General features: G+C 39.1%; 1 protein-coding gene across 3 annotated transcripts in view; it reads right to left on the reverse strand.

The window, feature by feature from the left end:
- TTC3 (tetratricopeptide repeat domain 3) overlaps nucleotides 1-20,818 on the reverse strand; it is a 120,068-nt gene that overhangs the window by 69,573 nt on the left and 29,677 nt on the right. For all 3 annotated transcript variants that reach the window (XM_077995759.1, XM_015132904.3, XM_077995760.1), the window contains 7 exons: nucleotides 14,767-14,821; nucleotides 11,966-12,128; nucleotides 10,954-10,999; nucleotides 9,242-9,365; nucleotides 7,518-7,581; nucleotides 4,603-4,663; nucleotides 578-662 (listed from right to left, as the gene is read on the reverse strand). In XM_077995759.1, the coding sequence (XP_077851885.1) occupies nucleotides 578-662; nucleotides 4,603-4,663; nucleotides 7,518-7,581; nucleotides 9,242-9,365; nucleotides 10,954-10,999; nucleotides 11,966-12,098 (513 nt within the window). In that variant the 5' untranslated portion in view covers nucleotides 12,099-12,128; nucleotides 14,767-14,821. The remainder of the gene's footprint in view (nucleotides 1-577; nucleotides 663-4,602; nucleotides 4,664-7,517; nucleotides 7,582-9,241; nucleotides 9,366-10,953; nucleotides 11,000-11,965; nucleotides 12,129-14,766; nucleotides 14,822-20,818) is intronic.

Here is a 20,818-nt window from a genome sequence, read left to right on the forward strand (position 1 = left end):
AAAAAAGATCCACATTTTGAAACAAGGATTCTATTCCATGTTAATGTATATTTTCCATCACGAAGTAACATAAAAAGAATTTTATATACAACATTATCTGATTAAGTTAAATCATTTAAAGAATAAAAGTTTGTTCTTTAATGACTTTAAAGTATAATGAAACTGTGTTTAAATATTTTTAAAATAAAGTTAATATTAGTGTTAACTCTTTGAGAAGCAAATAACTCCACAGTGTTAATCATTAGTTAAACTTCTAGCTAATATAATTATCAAGTTAATATTTAAATTAGTGATAGATTGGATCCTTAGCAGTCACATATATTAAATTATATGTCTATAACAGCTGGGTGCGATAGCTCACGCCTGTAATCCCAACACTTTAGGAGAACTGCTTGAGGCCAGGAGTTTGAAACCAACCTGGACAACATAGTGAGACCCCACCTCTACAAACTACAATATAATACAATAATTATATTTTTTAAATCTTAAGAGATGTACATGATTAGAACTTTATTCATGTGAACAATGTTTTGTTCAAAGAGTTTTGCTTTTTCCATTGGAAAAGCTTCTCCATTACCTGGTGTGCAGCTCTGGAAGATTTAGAAAACTGTTTCTCCAAGATATTCTTCAAATCTGCTGGTAAAGTCAATGGTGAACTACAACTAAAAGAAAAAAAAAATTTTTTTTAATCATTGAAAAATAAAACAGTTCTACTCATATAAAGAAAAAATAGAGCCAGGCACAGTAGCTCACACCTGTAACCCCAGCACTTTGGGAGGCCGAGGCGGGTGGATCACCTGAGGTTAGGTGTTCGAGACCAGCCTGACCAACATGGTGAAATCCTGTCTCTACTAAAAATACAAAAATTAGCCTGGTGTGGTGGTGCATGCCTGTAATCCCAGCTACTTGGGAGGCTGAGGCAGGAGAACTGCTTGAGCTCAGGAGGTAGAGGTGGAAGTGAGCCGAGATCACGCCACTGCACTACAGCCTGAGCGACAGAGCAAGACTCCATCATCTAAAAAAAAAAGAAAGAAAAAAATATAGAATTTCAATATTAGTTCACTCTCATCCCTCCAATGTGACAGACAGAAGAAAAAAATATATTTACTGAAGGCCATGTAAAATATTGAGTAAATGGTAAGCCATACAAGTTGGCCATTCTTTTGGGGGGAATTGGCATTTTGGCAATATTTCTATTAGAAATTTCTATACTCAATGCAATCTCAATAAACATTCCTATAAAATCAGAGGTGGAGGGAAACCAGATGAATTGATTATAAAGAAAATATGGAAAAGCAGCTTTTGAAAAAAGAGAAAAATTAAGGGGTATTTGCCTTGATCTGCAGTCACTAGTAACAACATTATCCTAAAACAATAAATGTGCCCAATAAACAGTGCAAAGATGTTCAATGTGATGGGAAAATCTAATAATAAGATATAAGCATTTCAGAATGTCTGATTCCCTAAGTTGGTGAGAGTAAGAAAATCTGAGGCACTTGATGTGAAGTTTTCTGAAAGCCCTTCTGACATCAGATGTATAGATTTTTTCCAATACCAAATACTGTCATTTTTCCATATCAATTCAACTGTCCAACACAAAATGAGTGTGCAATAATGCAATTCAGTTCTGATACTAACTCCCAGAGTTAGCGCAGAGCTCACAGGGTAAAGAATCAGTCCCACCAGACTGCCCTCACTTCAGCTGCAAGTGGGGTACACAGGTTACCCACACTCCTGCCCTGCTGACTATAAGAGGGTTCCCATGATTCCCTCTTCAAGCTCACTAGAAAAACACATGGAACTCAAGGAAGTGCTTGCTATTACCAATTTATTATAAAGGATACAACTCACAAACAGCCTAGAGGAAGAGATGCATAGGAAGGTTGGGGAGTGCGAGGAGCTTTGTGCTCCCCTTGGGCATGCCGCTTTCCCAGCACATCAATGCATTCGTCAACCTAGAAGCTCCCCAAGCCCTCTTTTAAGGATTTTACTAAGGTTTCATTATGTAGGTATGTAGGTACAATTAACCACTGGCCACTGGTGCCTAACCTCAATTTCCAGCCCCCCTCCCCTCCTTGGAGGTCAGGTATGAGGCTGAAAGTCTTAGCCCTCTAATCAGGTGCTTGGTCTTTATGGTAACTAGACCTCCTCCTGAACTATCTGAGGCACTACTTTGAGTCACCCCATTAGCATAAACTCAAATACATGGAAAGGGGCTCATGATGAGTAACAAAATATACTCATATCATTCAGGAAATTCCATGGGCTTTGGGAGCTCTGTACCAGGAACTGGGACAAATACCAAACACACGTATTTTTTATTACACCGCACCCTCTTGTAGATTAGCAGGAGTGTGAACAGTGCCCATTTTCTGAGAGAACAATTTGGCAATATCTGTCAAAGTTAAAATTACACGTCCCCTTTGATACAGCAATCCCACTATAGAAACAACTTCTACACATTATTTACAAAGTATTTATTGTAAATATACATTAACAGGTGCACAAAGGTGCATGTGCAAGGATGTTTGAAGTACCATATGATTTATCCCTCTCAAAGGAAAGAAAGAAGAAAAAGAGAGAGATGGAGAGAGGGAAAGAAAGTGAGGGAGTAAAAGAGGAAGGAAGAGCCTAAATGCACAAAAATAGGGGATACGGCTATATTACAAAATACTGTGCAGCAAATGAAGAATGGAAGAGCTCTGTGTTCTGAACATGGGAAGAAACACAAGATATTTTGTAAAAGACAAAAAAGCAAGCTGTAGGTCAGAGTCATTCTAATAACAATGAAAATGATGGTGACAGCAATAATGACAGCTGAAGTACACTGAAGATTTACTACGTTCCAGGGCTCTAAGTGTTTTATGTGGTTATCCCATATGGTAGATATTATTAAATAAGGAGTGTTCAGTTTGAAGAGAAACAGAATATCAGAAAAATAAATTTTTTTTTAATAAAACAGGTTAAAATTACAATCCTGCATTCAAAAAATGACCATGTATTAAGCTCTGGTTTCTTTAAGGGTACAGGGGAAGGCAGGGAAGAAGACTCATGATTTTTCTATCAAATAACAGAAAAACATAATAATATGCTATATCCTTGCTTTGTATTTAATTTTTGTAGCAGCATCCAAAAATGGCCATTTTTGAAAAGAAATGAGATTTCACTGACTTTTTTTAGTGTTTTGATATTCAAATAATTCTCCCTGAAGCATCTATTATGGATTCAGATTAAGAAATGGAGAAGAAATTGAAAACCAGTGTATTGTGGCAGACATGGCTTTGCTATTTCTCCAACATCACTTTCATTCACTTCAAAAACTTCTGTATTAAAACATTTACAATTTCACATTGTAATCAATTTATATCTTGTTGGCAATGGGGTATTAACTATAAAGATAGTAGGCAAGGCCAGGCACACGCCTGGAATGCCAGCACTCTGGGAGGCCAAGGCAGAAGGATCACTTGAGGCCAGGAATTCAAGACCAGCCTGGGCAACAGAGCAAGACCCTGTCTCTAGAAAAAATTTATTTTTAATTACCCAGGCATAGTGACATGCACCATAGTAGCAGTAGTAGTCCCAGCTACTTGGGAGCTGAGGCAGAAAAATCACTAGAGCCCAGGAGTTCAAGGCTGCAGTGAGCCAGGGTCACACTACTGTACCACAGCCTAAGTGATAGAGCAAGACCCTATCTCAAAAAAAAAAAAAAAGGTTGCAGGCAATTAATTACAGTTAATTTTCGTTTTTTTTTTTTTTTTTTTTTTTTTTTGAGAGGGAGTCTTGCTTTGTCACCCAGGCTGGAGTGCAGCGGCCAGATCTCAGCTCACTGCAAGCTCCGCCTCCCGGGTTCACGCCATTCTCCTGCCTCAGCCTCCCGAGTAGCTGGGACTACAGGCGCCCGCCACCTCGCCCGGCTGGTTTTTTGTATTTTTTAGTAGAGACGGGGTTTCACCGTGTTAGCCAGGATGGTCTCGATCTCCTGACCTCGTGATCCACCCGTCTCGGCCTCCCAAAGTGCTGGGATTACAGGCTTGAGCCACCGCACCCGGCCTACAGTTAATTTTCATGGGGATGTTTGATAGAATTCATTTTATAAGTAGTCAGAATTCATTAGGAAATATTTTCCTCTAACAATAATTACTCAAAAGGGTATCTGAAATATGCATACCCATGGCTGTATATGCAGAGTAACTTTCCCAATAGTCATGAAACTGTTAACAGTGCATTCCTAGAGGCCCTAGGGAAGGGACTGCAGGAGGGGTCAAATGAGGTGAGCAAGGAAGGAGGTTTCATGTGCATCTTATATCTCTCTCAATGCTTTTTCCTTTTAGCGTACATATTCTGGAATTTAAAAAATTAATATGGACATATTAAATATTACATGACTTTCAGAAGTCAACATATTAATATCCAGGATTAATAATCCTTTAGCCAAAAATTATCATTTCCTAAAGATATGCTTTTGATATTTGAAAGGGATTTTGGTACCCATCATATTACATACATTAAAGTAGCTAACACTCAAAAAACAATTTTTTTTTTCCTTTTACTTGGGGAGAGTACGCTAGGGGGAAAAAAACACACCTTACAGAAAAAACATACCTGAACTTCTCTGATTCATTGTTTCGAGATTTTTGTTTTCCTTTATGTTTTGGAGGCTGACCTGTGAACATAAAAGTATTTGTTCCTGAAATCTGTACATAAAAATCTACAAGCCTGGGAGTAAAACTATTTTTAAAACATAAACTGGAGTAAGAAAACAGAAGCGGCAATATGGTATGTGAGTATAACTACAAAACGGCAAGCCAAAAAAGAAGCTACTGATGATATTTTTCTATACATAATAAATTATTAAATATAATCAATTATTAAAGATCAATTATAATAGTGATCATTATGATGATTTAGGTCTACCATAGATACGGAGAGATACAGGGGATAACTTCTGTTCTCAGATAGTTTACAATCAGATGGGGTGAAAAGACACATCACTTCAGTAGTTAACAATCATCCTTATGAAGAAAAGAAAGTACTGTGTTGTTATTGACATGTTAATTGCATAGTCAGTAATACCTCTCACAGCTCACAAAAGGGAAAAATCACTTAAGCTGGAGTGGTTGAGAAAAATGTTAGTGAGGATATAGCATTTGTGTTTGGTTTTGAGGAAGAAGTACGATTTGGATAGAATGGCCTGAACCCAAGAGCAGAGTTCATTTCAGAAGCACTAAGTAAACCTGTGTGATTTCAAGACCTCAAAAAGGGTGGAAGGCTGGAAAAGGGCTGCTAAGGCAGGCTGAGGTGAGTGTTTACAGACCCTTAGCTTCAGATGCAGCTCTGTGAGCCCAGCTTTATTCTGCTGGCAGGAATAGGAAACTATTGCATATTTTTGGGCAGGGAGAGCCCTGCTCAGAGCTGTGTAGAAGAACTGGTACGGCAGGAGGAGCAGGGTGCATCTGATGAAGGTTTAAGGGGAGGGCACAGAGACAAGTCAGAGCCAATGTAATAAGGACGGAATGAGCCTGGGCTTTTGGTGGCCTCAGAAAACAAAAGCAGCTTTTGGAAAGGCAGAAGAATTCTAGTTTGATTTCCATTCTGTGACCTTGGACAAAACTACTTAACCTTAACCCTGGAACCTCAATTTCTTCCCCTGTATGTAAATGCTGAAGGGTAGACAGAATTTATTTAATTAAATGATAATAATGGCCTGAGAAATATCAAGACATTAAAAGCTATCTTCCAAAAAAAAAGTTTTATCCTCAAAGATGTTTCATATTGCATCAGGTAGGACAACTGCCTGAGTTTCCCCTCCCTGTCATGACGCTAATGTGCTAACCAAATGAAAATGCTCGTTATTAAGTAGCTATATCTATGGAACTAACTGAGCCTGAGCAAACATGAAGCTGCAGGTCGCAAAAAATAGAAATGGCTGCTAGAAGCAAAACGATGGAAAGAAAAACCAACCACCCAACAAACAAGAGAAGGGAAAAGAGAGGATCGTTAACTAAAAAATCAACAATCTCACCTTAAGAATCCTGGGACGAACACTTTCAGGCTTGAGGTCAGTCACTGTTGTGCGTGACCACAACCTTAAGCCATCAAGAAAACCTGTATTTTCCTAAATCTCGTGTTAAAAGGCAGGGAAGCATGTAATACACTTTAGAAAGATTTTCTTCAAACTCTGGTGGTATTAAGATTCACAAATGAATGAAGCACAAAAATATTCACTTCTCCAGAACCCTCATCTCCAAATGATGCCAAGTAATGAGGTTCTGCAGTATCTGTGTTTACTAGATACGTAAATAAATACATGCACTGAGCACACACAACTTAAAACAAATGAGACTTAGCCTACAGCACTGTTATGGTCTGGACATCTGTGTCCCTCACAAGATTCACATGTTGAAATCCAAATCCTCAAGGCCATGGTAATAGGAGGTGGAACCTTTGGGAGGAATTAGGTCATGAGGCTGTCCCTTCATGCATGGGATTAGTGCCCTTATAAGAAGACACCCCAGGCTGGGCGTGGTGGCACACGCCTGCAATCCCAGCACTTTGGGAGGCTAAGGCGAGAGGACTGCTTGAAGCCAAGATTTCGACACCAGCCTGGCCAGCGCGGCAAAACTCTGTCTCTACTAAAAATACAAAAATGACCCTGGCGTGGTGGTGCATGCCTGTAATCCCAGCTACTCGGGAGGCTGAGGCAGGAGAATTGCTTGAACCCATGAGGCGGAGGTTGCAGTTAGCCCAGATCATGCCACTGCACTCCAGCCTGGGCAACAGAGCAAGACTCTGTCTCAAAAAAAAGAAAACAAAAAGAGACCCCAGAGGGCTGTCTTGCTCCCTTCTACTACATGAGGACACGGCAAAAAGATGGCCATCTATGAACCAGGAAGAGGACCTTCAGCAGACATCAAATCTGTTGACATCATGATGATGAATTTCCCAGCTTCTGGAAATGTGAGAAATAAATGTTTGTTGCTTGTAAGCTATCCAGTTTATGGTATTTTTGTTATAGCAGCATCCGTTCTCAACATGGGTGATATCACCCCCAATAGGGTGAAAATTAGTTATTGGGAGACAATATCAATTCTTTTCACACATAAAGCACAGATGCACATATGGTACATAAACAGCTATTAAAATTTTATGGGGGAGAACAATTAGATTTAAAAAGGTCTAAACAGGCTCCTAGCAGGTGGGAGGAAGGGAGGCAATAATAAACTTTCAATAAGGAGAAACAACAGCCTAAAAAAAATTAAGAAGCAGGTCAAAAAGAGCTATGTACTTCATCTTTTCCTTTCCTTTCATTTGAATTTCCAAAATTACATTTACTAAATAATATTAAAAGACTGAGCATTGATTTCAAATAAATATTCAACAATTTCTTAACATAGAAGCATTATAAAGTAAAGGAGAACAAGAGTGGATATAAGCAAGGCTTGTGCAAATTTTAGGGCATCCAAGGTTAGGAGACATTATATTAACTTGGCAACAATTGATATAAAAACAATACTCACTTGATGGTGGTGAAAATTCAGGATAACAATCACAATCATCTACCTTCAACACCTCATCCACCACCTGCCAATGAAAATTAGTGAGACTCTAAAAACAAAAGCTAAAACCCAGCCATGAAGAATTCAATAGCCATATAAAAGAATTTAGAATAGAATAGGATAGAATTAACCCAAGCATCTAAAATATGCAGCTGGTTATTAAGCCTAAATATATAAACAAACAAAAAAAAAAGGTAACTAATGATAAGGATCATGATACGCAAGGACGAATTCTTGAATGACAATTCTATTTCTGTTGCCTAGCACAATGCCTGACGTGACAATTGTTCAGTAATACCTGAATTAACACTATCACATCTGTACATAAAAATCTGCAAGCCTGAGAGTAAAACTATTTTTAAAATATAAATTGGAGGAAGAAAACAGAAGCAGCAGCTGGGCATGGTGGCTCACGCCTGTAATCCCAGCACTTTGGGAGGCCAAGGCAGGCGGATGATGGGGTCAGGAGATCGAGACCATCCTGGCTAACACGATGAAACCCTGTCTCTACTAAAACTACAAAATAATTAACCGGGTGTGGTGGCGGGAACCTGCAGTCCCAGCTACTTGGCAGGCTGAGGCAGGAGAATGGCATGAACCCAGGAGGTGAAGCTTGCAGTGAGCGGAGATCGTGCCACTGCACTCAAGCCTGGGCAACAGAGCAAGACTCCATTTCAAAAAAAAAAAAAAAAAAAAAGAGAAGCGGCAATATGGTACTCATGAGTATAACTACAAAAGGGTAAGCCAAAAAAGAAGCTACTGATGATATTTTTCTATATATAATAAATTATTAAATATAACCAATTATTAAAGATCAATTATAATAGTGATCATTATGATGATTTAGGTCTACCATAGATACGGAGAGATACAGGGGATAACTTCTGTTCTCAGACAGTTTACAATCAGATGGGGTGAAAAGACACATCACTTCAGTAGTTAAACAACAATCATCCTTAAGAAGAAAAGAAAGTACTGTGTTATTATTGACATGTTAATTGCATAGTCAGTAATACCTCTCACAGCTCACAAAGGGGAAAAATCACTTAAGCTGGAGTGGTTAAGAAAAATGTTAGTGAGGATATAGCATTTGTGTTTGGTTTTGAGGAAGAAGTACGATTTGGATAGAATGGCCTGAACCCAAGAGTAGAGTTCATTTAGAAGCACCAAGTAAACCTGTGTGATTTCAAGACCTCAAAAAGGGTGGAAGGCTGGAAAAGGGCTGCTAAGGCAGGTTGGGGTGAGTGTTTACAGACCCTTAGTTTCAGATCCAGCTGGAAATGCTCAATACAATTCCAGATCCAGCTGGAAATGCTCAGTATAAACTCCTCTCCCTAACTGAACACAGTCTCTTAGAAATTTTCAATGTTAACAAGAGGACTTTTCCGACAACCGAAGGAAGACGATACAAAGAGAAGTAAGTGACAAAATGGTTATTTTAAAAAATATTTTGAAAACACATAAATGTGATTTCAAAATAAATTCTGTGACTTTCAAATATTATATTTATGTAGTTGTATGAGATACTCAGATTATTTATTATAAAAAGAATCATTCTTTTGGTAACAATAGGCAAAAAGGATTCAAATCGCCAAAAATTTGGTTTCTATTACCACCAAAATATTACTGTAAAAATATGAGACTATCTATACTTGAAAAAAACTGTAGTTTTCAATGGAGCTTACCTTTAGATTCTGATTACCACCGTTGGCCATTTCGTGATTAATTTTTCTGAAATCTCTTTCCTTCTCCACAAAGTTAAGTGAAGTTGCAAATACAGGTGCTGATAAATTCCTAGGTGTGTAGGCCCTAAGTGGGGGAAAAAAGAAATGAATTATTATACATTTTTAAAAAGTTATCCTTTGAATGAACAGGTTGCAGCAATCACAGCCTTTTTTCCTTGAAAGCAAGGTATTATTGTTTTAAAAAGATTTTCTACCTGTGAGATGGAGCTTTATACATAAACATTATTTTAAATTTGGTATTAAACTCAAAATAAAGAAAGAACAGTTCAAGGGCCGGGTGCAGTGGCTCACGCCTGTAATTCCAGCACTTTGGGAGTCCAGGGCAGGTGGATCAGCTAAGGTCAGGAGTTCGAGATCAGCCTGGCCAACATCGTGAGACCCCGTCTCTACTAAAAATACAAAAATCGGCCAGCTGTGGTGGCAAGTGCCTGTAATCCCAGCAACTGGGGGGGCTGAGGCAGGAGAACTGCTTGAACCCAGTAGACGGAGGTTGCAGTGACCTAAGATTGTGCCACTGCACTCCAGCCTAGGTGACAGAGAGAGACTCTGTCTCGGGGGAAAAAAAAAAAAAACACTTCAAAAAAAAGCATTCTGGGTTCTAACATTTAAATACTAGCCAGGTGCGGTGGCTCAGACTGGGCACAGTGGCTCACTCTTGCAATCTCAGCACTTTGGAGGCCAAGGCGAGCAGATCACTTGAGGTCAGGAGTTCGAGACCAGCCTGGCCAACATGGTGAAACCCCATCTCTACCAAAAATACAAAAATTAGTCAGGCATGGTGGCAGTTGCCTGTGGTCCCAGTTACTCGAGAGGCTGAGGCAGGAGAATCACTTGAACCCAGAGGCAGAGGCTGCAGTGAGCCAAGATCACATCACTGCACTCCAGCCTGGGTGACAGAGTGAGACTCCGTCTCAAAAAAATTTAAAAAACAAACAAAAAAACCTATGTCCTTGTGTTAAATTTAAATATCCTAATTTAGGTTAAATTAGGATACTAAAATTAAATTTAAAGATTCCACAGCCAATTTCTTTATGTCTACATGTTCAGCATGCTACAGAATGAGGAGCTTCAATATCCCAGACATCTGAACAAGCATGCAGAAAAACATTTAATCTGTTTTAATTGCCAAATAAGCAAAGGTACAACCCTGGTTGCTATTGTTTTCTTGTGAGCATACTCAAGTCTGTCTGTTGCCTATTTCTAATAGGAAGTATCTTAGCCTTTGAAAGACATCAGGAAGCTGGAAGTATTAGGTTGGTCCAAGAGTACTTGTGGTTTTTGCCATAGATGTTTCCATGACAGAGGTGAAGGGCAGAGGGCACAGGATATGTCCCAGCTCTCTGCTGCCAGGAGCTTCATGGCCAAACTGGTCCCATTCAAGCATAGTAACATCCAATTAACATTTCACCCCTCTTTTCCCACAGGATTAGGCTACTGAGCTTGTATCTATATGGTTCAGTAAAACAGCAAAATAAATCTGACAACTTACAGGTCACCTGATAACACAGGCACTTAAAAAACTACCTGTCTTCCTTCCATCTCCAACTTTACTGTGGTTGCTATTAGCTCCTAAAGCGTCAAACATAAGTGATTCTTAAATTCATGGAGCAAAGCCACTCCTAGCAGCAGCTACTGACCTGCTATTAACTTACCTGTTTTCGTAAAAGGCTTTAATTGGATCCTTATTTGCTGTTCGACCTATAAAAGTCAATCACACACACATACACATAGTAATCAATGGATTGGCAATATAGACTTTAAAAGATTTTCAAATTTACTTTAAGCTGATAATAAGGAACATCAAATTTAGAAAACTGAAAAGTAAACCTAAGCAATTTTACATTTCTAGATGTCTTTTAGGATGGTGTCAACAAAATGTTACATAAACTTTGTCTGACATTCCATCACATGTGATCACTGACAAGTTGACAGCAACATGTAAATCTGAATCAGAGGCGGTACCTGTCTTCAAGGAACTCACAATCTTATTATATAATCATGTTATGATGGATAACAACATCTGCCAGTCAAACAGAGCTGTTCAGCTCAGCATTGTACGCCCCGAAGAAGAAAAAGCAGGAAAGACTCATACACTCAAAGTGTAGATTAAGGGATTTCAGGCATTGGAGAGAGCAAAAAGACTTAGTAGAGAAAACAAGGGCAGAATGAAAATCTACAACTCCTAGCCTGCACAGCCAATTTCTGCTATATATATAAAAAACATTACATATATATATGTTCAGCACACTACAGAATTAGCACAAACAGTGCAGAAGCATCAAGCAGCTCTACTGAAGGGTCTTTTCTTTAGGAAATAACTTTAGTAATGAAGGAAGTATTTTTAAATAATTTTGTTTCAAAAAGTTTTTATTTTATTCAAAATTTCTGAAAGGGATTTTTTTTCCTACAGAAGAACAAATAATAACAATTTAGTTGCTGTCTGTTTCAAATAAAAGTACAAATCATTTATAATTACCTAATGGATAACATGTAACTCTACACAGATAGAAATGAAAAACTCAAGCGCCATGACCAAGATAACATGATAAAATAAGGATAAATCATCTGAGGATTGATTTGTGGTCCTCTGTTAATACAAGAAACCCAACTTCCAAAGTCTGAAAGAGAATTAGACTGTAAGCAAAAGAATCTTAGGTGAAATACCTTGTAGGTCTTCTATTTGTTTTTGTAACTTTACATGCTGCTGAATTAGATCCTTGATTCCCTCAGGGTCATTTTTACAGAGTTTTTGAGCTTTTATGTTTGCTTGCAGGGCCCAGTCATATTCCCCCAGCATAGAAAGAGCATCACAATAACGATAATGACCCTGTTCCAAAAAGATAAATTTAATTTTTTCTCAAAAATATGCTTAAGTTAAAGAAAACAGGCAAGGAACACTATTTTGCTTGAAAACTGATTCATTACTTAAAATATTAGATTAGGTCCCTACCAATGAAAAATAAATTTAAAATGTTAGTACCTCAGGAAATAAAATTACCTAATGAGCTAAGTGAAAAGTTATAAATAGACAAATAATTACAATAACTAAGGATCAATATTTTTGCTTAAGAAATTTCTGTACCCCCAGGAAAGAGTTCAACTTTTGTTCTATTTTGCTAACAGAGAATATAATAATTTTGTGCCAGATAAAGTAAAAAATGTCATTCATTATAAATAACTTCATGTTTTTAAAATATCTGAAGGCAGTAACAGTCTCCAAGTCATCGTCTTTCCTACATCTGGAAATGGAGAAGTTTTTAGAGCTGGATGGAACCATCGGCCTGTGCTGTGGTTTTCCGATACCTCTGAACCTCCTGGGGTCAAATGATTCTCCTGCCTCAGCCTCCTGAGTAGCTAGAACTACAGGCATGCATCACCACATCCAGCTAATTTTTTTGTATTTTTTTGTAGAGACGGGGTTTCACATGTTGGCCAGGCTGGTCTCAAACTCCTGACCTCAAGTGATCTGCCCACCTCGGCCTCCTAAAGTGCTAGGATTACAGGTGTGAGTCATCACGCCTGGCATCTAAAGCTTCACTTAAAAAAAAAAAATGGAGATTTTTACAGTTTAGGAAAATACAGAGACTAATACACAGATACCCAGAATTAACTGTTAACATTTTGTTATATTTGCTTCTGATTTTTTAATGAAAGAAATAAAACTATTTCTGATGATACAGATATGGCTGAAATCTCCTTTGCACCCTCTCCAATCTCTTTTCCCTCTCTTACTGCCCGGAAGCAAACACTATCATGAACTTGATAGATATTTTTCCAGCCTATGTTTTACTTTTTCATTTAACACTTTTAAAAATCCATAAATGTTGATAAGCCAGTTAATTCAACTGCAATCTACTATGTGATTCATTCAATCACTAAGTCAACAATTATTTACTAATGAGTGCCTGCTAAGTGTCAGGCAGCTAGTTAGACAGTCTGGATTCAAGAGTGAAGTGAACCAAACACCAAAAAAATCTTTCCTTGTGGAGCTCATATTATACTGGAAGATATACAGAATAGCCAATATAACTCTAACAGTAGATATCATGTATTCAATAATGGTAAGTCCAAAGAGGAAAAAAGTAAAGCAGGGAAAGAAGATAAGAAATGCATAGGAAGTGAGGTGTTTGGCATTTTAGTAATGTGGCCAGGGAATGTTTCACTGAGAAGAGTACTTTCAATACCAACTGAAAGGAAAAAAGGGGGCTGGCCAATGCTCTGGGGAAAAGCATTCCAGGCAGAGGGAAGGGCAAGTACCAAGTGGAAGTGGGCCTGGCATATCTAAGGAACAGTGAGGATGCCAAGGGCCAACACAAAGTGAACCAGGGACAGAACAGGAGGAGTGAGGTTGGAGAAATAACAAGTGTTCACGACGGGGACAGATCACACAGGTCAGAGTAACAACTTTGATCAAGTGAAAATACCACATTTATTTGCTGCTTTATCAACAGACATGTAGGTATTTGCAGTAGTATGCCATTAAAACAATGTTGCAATGACCAACCTTGTATATCTTACCATGTGCACATTTGCTAGAAATTTTCTAGGGTACACACACTCAGAACCAAGTAACTGTGGAGTCTGTCTATCATAATGCTCCCTCAGTTGTTGTAAGCAATCACGCTCCCACCAGTTTACTGGGGCTTCCTGTTACTACACATACCCACCAACACTCAGGACAATCAGCCTCTTTAATTTCTGCCAATCTGAAGGACTCAAACAATACGACACTGTAAAATTTACTCACATAGTGGGTTCTGTGTGGAGGCCCTCTATTCTGTACTATTGGTTTCATTTTTCTGTGTACCAAATCCCTACAATTTTAATTACTAGGAAATAGAAATAGTTTCTTATTTCTATTGGCCATTCAGGATTACTCTTCCGTGAAATGCTTACTTGTTTTACTGGCCCATTTTCTACTGGGTTTCTTATTTACTTTAGGAATTATGTGCATATTCCGGCTATAAATCCTACCAGTTACATATGTGGCAAATTATCTCCTCTCAAACTACTATTTCATCTATGGTGTCTTTTGACATACACAAGTTTTTAAGTTTGATATAGCCAAATATATCAAGATGGTTTTTTTCACTGCTGATTTGTGCACTGTGTGTTAAGAAACCTTTTCCTGCCTCCTATAAAGACAGCCTCCTACAGTTCCTTCCCAGTTTTAAGTGGCTTTTCACACTCAGGCACACCCACCCAGAATATGCATAGACGACCTCTCAATCACTAAGGCACCCCGAAGGCTCAAGATGCCCACAGGCCGCCTGTCCTCACACACAGCCCGTCACTGCTGTGGCTGGGTCCCCACGCTGATCATGGATCTCATGACTGCCCTTTCACATTCTGGAGCTCTATGTCATTTCATATAGCATTTTTATGAACAAACACACCCGGTAAACAGATTTTTCACAATGTTGTATGGCATTATTTGCTCAAAGTAAAATACAGAAGAAACCTACCTTTGGCCAAGTGTTCTTCAGAATAGTGGCTCTCTTTCCATCACCGAGTGCATTTCTAAAAAGAAAAACAATTAAGTATTTAAAATTTTTCACTCTTTTTTAGTAAAAGTATTATATCTTGCATATGTATACTTTGTGAATTTTCCATGTATATTATCTAGTCAAAAGATAATTTTAATTTTTAAAAATCCATATAATATACGTCCATTATAGGAAATTTGGAAAATACAGAAAAATAAAACAAAGGGAAAAAGTCACCCAGAGTCACAATCACAACTACCCAGGAATAACTACTTTTAATATTTCTGAAGTATTTCTTGCACACATCAACATCGTATCTATGCATAGCATTCTTTTCTTTTTTTTTCTTTTTTTTTTGGGATGGAGTCTCGCTCTGTTGCCCAGGCTGGAGTGCAGTGGCGTGATCTCGGCTCACTGCAACCTCTGCCTCCCGGGTTCAAGTGATTCTCCTGTCTCAGCCTCCAGAGTAGCTGGGATTACAGGTGCATGCCACCACACCCGGCTAATTTTTTGAATTTTGAGTAGGGACAGCGTTTCACCGTGTTAGCCATGATGGTCTTGATCTCCTGACCTTGTGATCCACCTGCCTCGGCCTCCACCTGCCTCGGCCTCCAAAAGTGTTGGGATTACAGCGTGAGCCACCATGCCCAGCCTATAACGTTCTTATTTGTACGTTTTTCTGTACTATTTCTGCATGTCAGTAAGACTTTCCAGATGTATCACTACCAGGTCTTTCACACAACATCAGTTAAGCTACACTGAACAGAGCACAGAAGCTAGACCATAAGACCCGGGTTAAGTCTAATTTAATCACTAATTTTCTTGGGGCTATTAGGGAGTTATTAACATCTCTGGGCCCATTTTTCTCATCTGTAAAATGTGAATAATTCTAACTGTTCTGAGGTAGATATTAAATTAGATACTACGTTATTAAATGTACTTTCATAACCTATCAAATGCTAACAGATCCATACCACAGTCTATCAGTTTCCTGGCTTCCTTATCTTCAATGACTTCCACCTCTAGCCCAACTCAGCCACCCATCACTGCACCCCTGGAACTTAGCATCACTCAAAACTGTTCAAACTTCAAACTGTTCAATCACTAATTCAGGTATCCAACTCCCACTATAACCTAGGTTGTCCCATTTAACTTGTTCAACTGTTCCTATCTCCTCAGGGTACCCAACTCACTGACTTATTCACCTACTTTTTTCAACATAGATTAAGATTTGCTGGTTCATCATTTCACATTCATATTTATGCTAATTCATCACTATTAAAGAGATTTCAAGGAAGAACTAGATAACTTATACTACCAGATATCAATACCTACTAAAAGGTTACATTAAAAAAAAAAAAAAACCCAACTAGATGAGGATAACCTGACCAACAAAATAGACTAAAGAAACTAGAAATGGATTCTTACACATAATCACCTGATTCATGACAAAGGTAATACTGCAGTACATGGAGAAAATATACTCTTTTAATAAATGGTACTGGGTCAATTGGACATCCATATGAATCTTTTCTTCTTTTTTCTTTTTTTTTTTTGAAACAAGGTCTCGCTCTGTCACCCAGGCTGGAGTGCAGTGCCAGTCCCTCTCACCACAGCCTTGACATCACAGGCTCAAGCACTCCTCCCACCTCAGCCTCCTGAATAGCTGGTACTATAGGCATGTGCCATCATGCCTAGCTAATTTCTGGCTAATTTCTGAATTTTTTGGAGAGACAGGGTCCCATTATGTTGCCCAGGATGGTCTCAAACTCCTGGGCTCAAGCAATGGTATTTGTCAAGTGGGTGGTATTTGTCAAAGTTCCTGCCTTGTCCTCCCAAAGTGCTGGGATTACAAGCGTGAGCCACTGCTTCTGGCCCATATGAATCTTGAACACAATCTCACACTAAATACAAACACCAGGTCCAGATGGACTGCAGATCTGTACATTAAAGTTGAACAATCAAACCTTTAGACGAAACACAATCTGGTGACCTTTGAATGGGTAAAGACGATAAACAGAACACAAAAAGAGCTTATCATAGAGAAAAACCGATAAACTGTACTACATTAAAATTAGTAACTTGTTTGTGAAAAAACATCAACAGTGAAAAGGCAAGCCACTGAGTGTGAGAAGATATTTGCAATACATATATCTGACCAATGACTCGTATTCAGAATACAAAAGAAAAACTCCTAAAAATGAATAAGGCATTCTACTCAAGAGAAAAAAATAGCAAAAGACTTAAACAGGCACTTCACAAAAGAAAATATCCAAATGGTCAATAACCTTATGAAGATCTGAAATATCCTTAATCAATTTATGAAAATGGAAATTATAATCACAGTGGTATGCCACCATCACCCACCAGAATGTCTAAAATAAAAGATGAAAAATAGTAAGTGTTGGTGAGGGCACAGAACTGAAACTCATATGCTGCTCTAAGAGTACAAAATGATACAATCACACAGGAAAGCTAAATGCATATAAGCATACCCTCTGTTCCAGCAATTCCACTCCTTGATTATACACTCAACGGAAATGAATACGTATGTTCACAACAATACTATCTGCAAAAGCCAAATACAAGAAGCTACCCAAATGCCCATCAACAATAGAATGGATAAAATGTGGTATATTCATGCAATCAATGAACACTTTACAACTACATGCAACAATATGGATCTCAAAAACGATGCTGAAAATCAAACATAAAAGAACACATAGTATATTATTCCATTATATTGCACTAAGACAGACAAAATTAACCAACGGAAGCCAGGCTAGTAGTTATCCTGGGGGAGGAGGTGGGTCATGACTAGGAGGAGGAACAAGAGGAACTTCTGGGGTACCGGGGTTGTGATCTGCGCACTGGTTACAGTTGTTTGACTTCCGAAAATTCCATCTACACTTAACACTTGTATACTTTTCAGCATGTGTTTTAAGATTTTTTTAAAAGGACATAAGACAAAGTTGTCCTTCTTCTGCTGAAGACGTCTGAATTACAGCAGCCATCCTTCATTCTGAGGGGACAGCCTGAGGACCAAGTCACACACTGAGGCTGGAAAAATCTAAGTCTCTGATGACATTGTTGAGCCACTGAATATACAACCTAGCACACCACCTTCTTCTGGAACTCTTGAATAAGGTAAGTTTTCTTTACCATTTAAAGAGACTCACACTGGGTCTCTCTCCCCAAATACCTTTAAAAGCTGCCTATGCTAGCTGTCTACATTTCCTCGCATTTCTCAACCCCATCTAATTGGCATCTGTTCCAAGCACTGACAGCTTTCCCTATGGTTACTGAATGACATCCATGTTGCCAAATCTAAGTTCCACTGTAACTGGCTTCTCAGTAGCCAACAGACACTGCTGACCATTCTTTTACTTACTTCTGACACCACACTTAGTCTTCGTTCCATCTCTCTGGTCACCTTTTAATACTCTCCTGGGCAGGCTCATCCTTCTCCAACTGGTCATGTGTGTTCAAGGCTCAATCCTGATTCCTCTCCTAGTCTCAGCCTAGGTTGTCTCTAGGCCAGTGGGTCTCAACCTTGACTGCACACCATCTGGGGAGCTCCTAGAAGCCCAATGCCCAAGCTTTACTCTAGATTAATTGAATCAGAATCTCTGGGGTGGGTGGTATTTGTCAAAGTTCAGTGATTCCAAAGTGCAGTCCAGGTTGAGAAACACTTCTGTAAGCAATCTCACCCACAACTTCAAATCATGGAGGCTAACTATCCCAAACATGTCTCCCGTCCAAACTCTCCCTTGAGTTCCAGACCCATATAACTCACTACCTATACAACATTGCACTTTGGATGCCTCAAAGGCACTGGGTTTGTTTTTTGTTTTTTGTTTTTTTTTTTGAGACAGAGTTTTGCTCTTGTTGCTCAGGCTGGAGTGCAATGGCGCAATTTTGGCTCACTGCATCCTCCGCCTCTCAGGTTCAAGCAGTTCTCCTGCCTCAGCCTCCTGAGTAACTGAGATTAGAGGCAGCCCCCTCACCACGCCCAGCTAATTTTTGTAGTTGTAGTAGAGACGGGGTTTCGCCATGTTGGCCAGGCTGGTCTCGAACTCCTGAACTCTGGTGATCCTCCACCTTGGCCTCCCAAAGTGCTGGGATTACAGCTGTGAGTCACCACGCCTGGCCTTCAAAGGTACTTCGATTCAGTGTCTGAGAGTGAAGTGCAGTTCTACTTCCTACAAATTTATTCCTCTTCCAGCAATCCCAACGTGAGAGAGTAGGCCCATAATCCATAATGCTGCTTAAGGCAGAAACGTCACAATAGTTCCAACCGCCTTCACTCTCACGTTCCAACACCAACCACAAGCAACTTCTGTCAACTTCACCTCTAAACTCTTGAATCCTTCCACTTTTCCATTTCCACTGTCAATATTCCGCTGGAAGCCATCATCTCTGGCCTGGGCTACTGTAATAGCCTCCAACTACATCCACTACATCCCCTTCAGATCCATTTTCACTGTGCTCAATTTTTTTTTAAGTACTAATGCTCTCTCCTCAGTTTAAAAATCCTTTACTTTCTTATTGCTCTTAAAGGCCAAAAGCCTTAACATAGCCTACAAGGCCCTCCTTGGCTTAGCCTATGGCCATACTGCCCTCTCCTCTGTATTCAGTCCATCTAGCAACTATCAGTACCACAAATGCAACAAATTCCTCCCAATACAGGCCTTCACAATGCCAGCCCACTGTCTGAAACACAGAGGCTGTTTTTGCTCATTTCCGACATTATCCATCAACAGAACCCCAATATTTGTTGAATCAATGCTGAATGTTACTTATTATAATATATAGCACTACAAACAGCATTGTTATAATAGCATATATTATAAATATCACAATATTAGTATATGAATGCAATTAATGCTAATAAAATTTCACATTTACTGGCATATGACCACATCCTACAATTAAGGCAAAGTGGGCATAGTCAATTACATGATGCTATTGCTTATCCAGACCACACTGCAGCCCAGGGTCTAAATAATCAGGTTTGACTTTTGGTAGCAGCAATTCCCTGCACAAGAGATGTATGAAAATGGGACAAGACTCAAGATGCAAACAGTTATTTACTCTTGAAGACTGTGTGACACGGTAAGAGTATTAAACAGAGTAAGAAACAGAGTTCTAGTACAGGTGCTCCAACTTATTGCTCTTACATGGGGAAGTGTTTTTATTTTTCCAGCCCCTCCTCATTACTGCACATAAAATATGCTACATTCTGCCCTAAAAGGTGATGTTTGTAAAGAACACTTATTCCCTTCCCTCTCCTTTAGTTTCCATGTAGATTTGCTAATTACTCCTGAACTCTTTCCTCTCTCCACCATTGGCTAACATCCCCAGATGATGAATAATAATTTATCTAATGGTAAGGGAGGGACACTAATCATATGTGGCTTTGCCTCTTCTTTTTCTCACTCTTTGGAATCCTTTTTATTTTTTATTTTTTTTAGACATGGTATCGCTGTATCGCCCAGGCTGGAGAGCAGTGGCACTATCTCAGCTCACTGAAACCTCTGCCTCCTGGGTTCAGGTGATTCTCCTGCCTCAGCCTCCCAAGTAGCTGGGATTATAGGCATGCACCACCATGCCCAGCTAATTTTTGTATTTTTAGTAGAGACGGGGTTTCACCATGTTGGCCAGGATGGTCTCAAACTCCTGACCTCAAGTGATCCATCCGCCTTAGCCTCTCAAAGTGCTGGGATTACAGGCATGAGCCACTGTACCTGGCCTTACTCTTTGGAATCTAAAACACCAGATTCCCTTTCCTTTCAGGCTTAAAGTTCCCAAGAGCCCTGTTCTGTCTGACTGTGGGTGAATTATTGGTTGGTGCAAAAGCAATTAGTAATTGCCATTACTTCTAAAAACCACATTTACTTTTGCACCAACCTAGTAGTAACCAGCCCCTTGACTATCAGACTTAAGGCCTGTTCTCCAATTGCATCTGTAATAAAGGCAGTATCTGATCACTAGTTGCCTGTCTTTTCCATCCATCTTTTAACCGATTCTG

This window comes from Macaca mulatta, chromosome 3, assembly GCF_049350105.2.
Source record: "Macaca mulatta isolate MMU2019108-1 chromosome 3, T2T-MMU8v2.0, whole genome shotgun sequence".
In the NCBI taxonomy this organism is placed as follows: Eukaryota; Metazoa; Chordata; class Mammalia; order Primates; family Cercopithecidae; genus Macaca; species Macaca mulatta.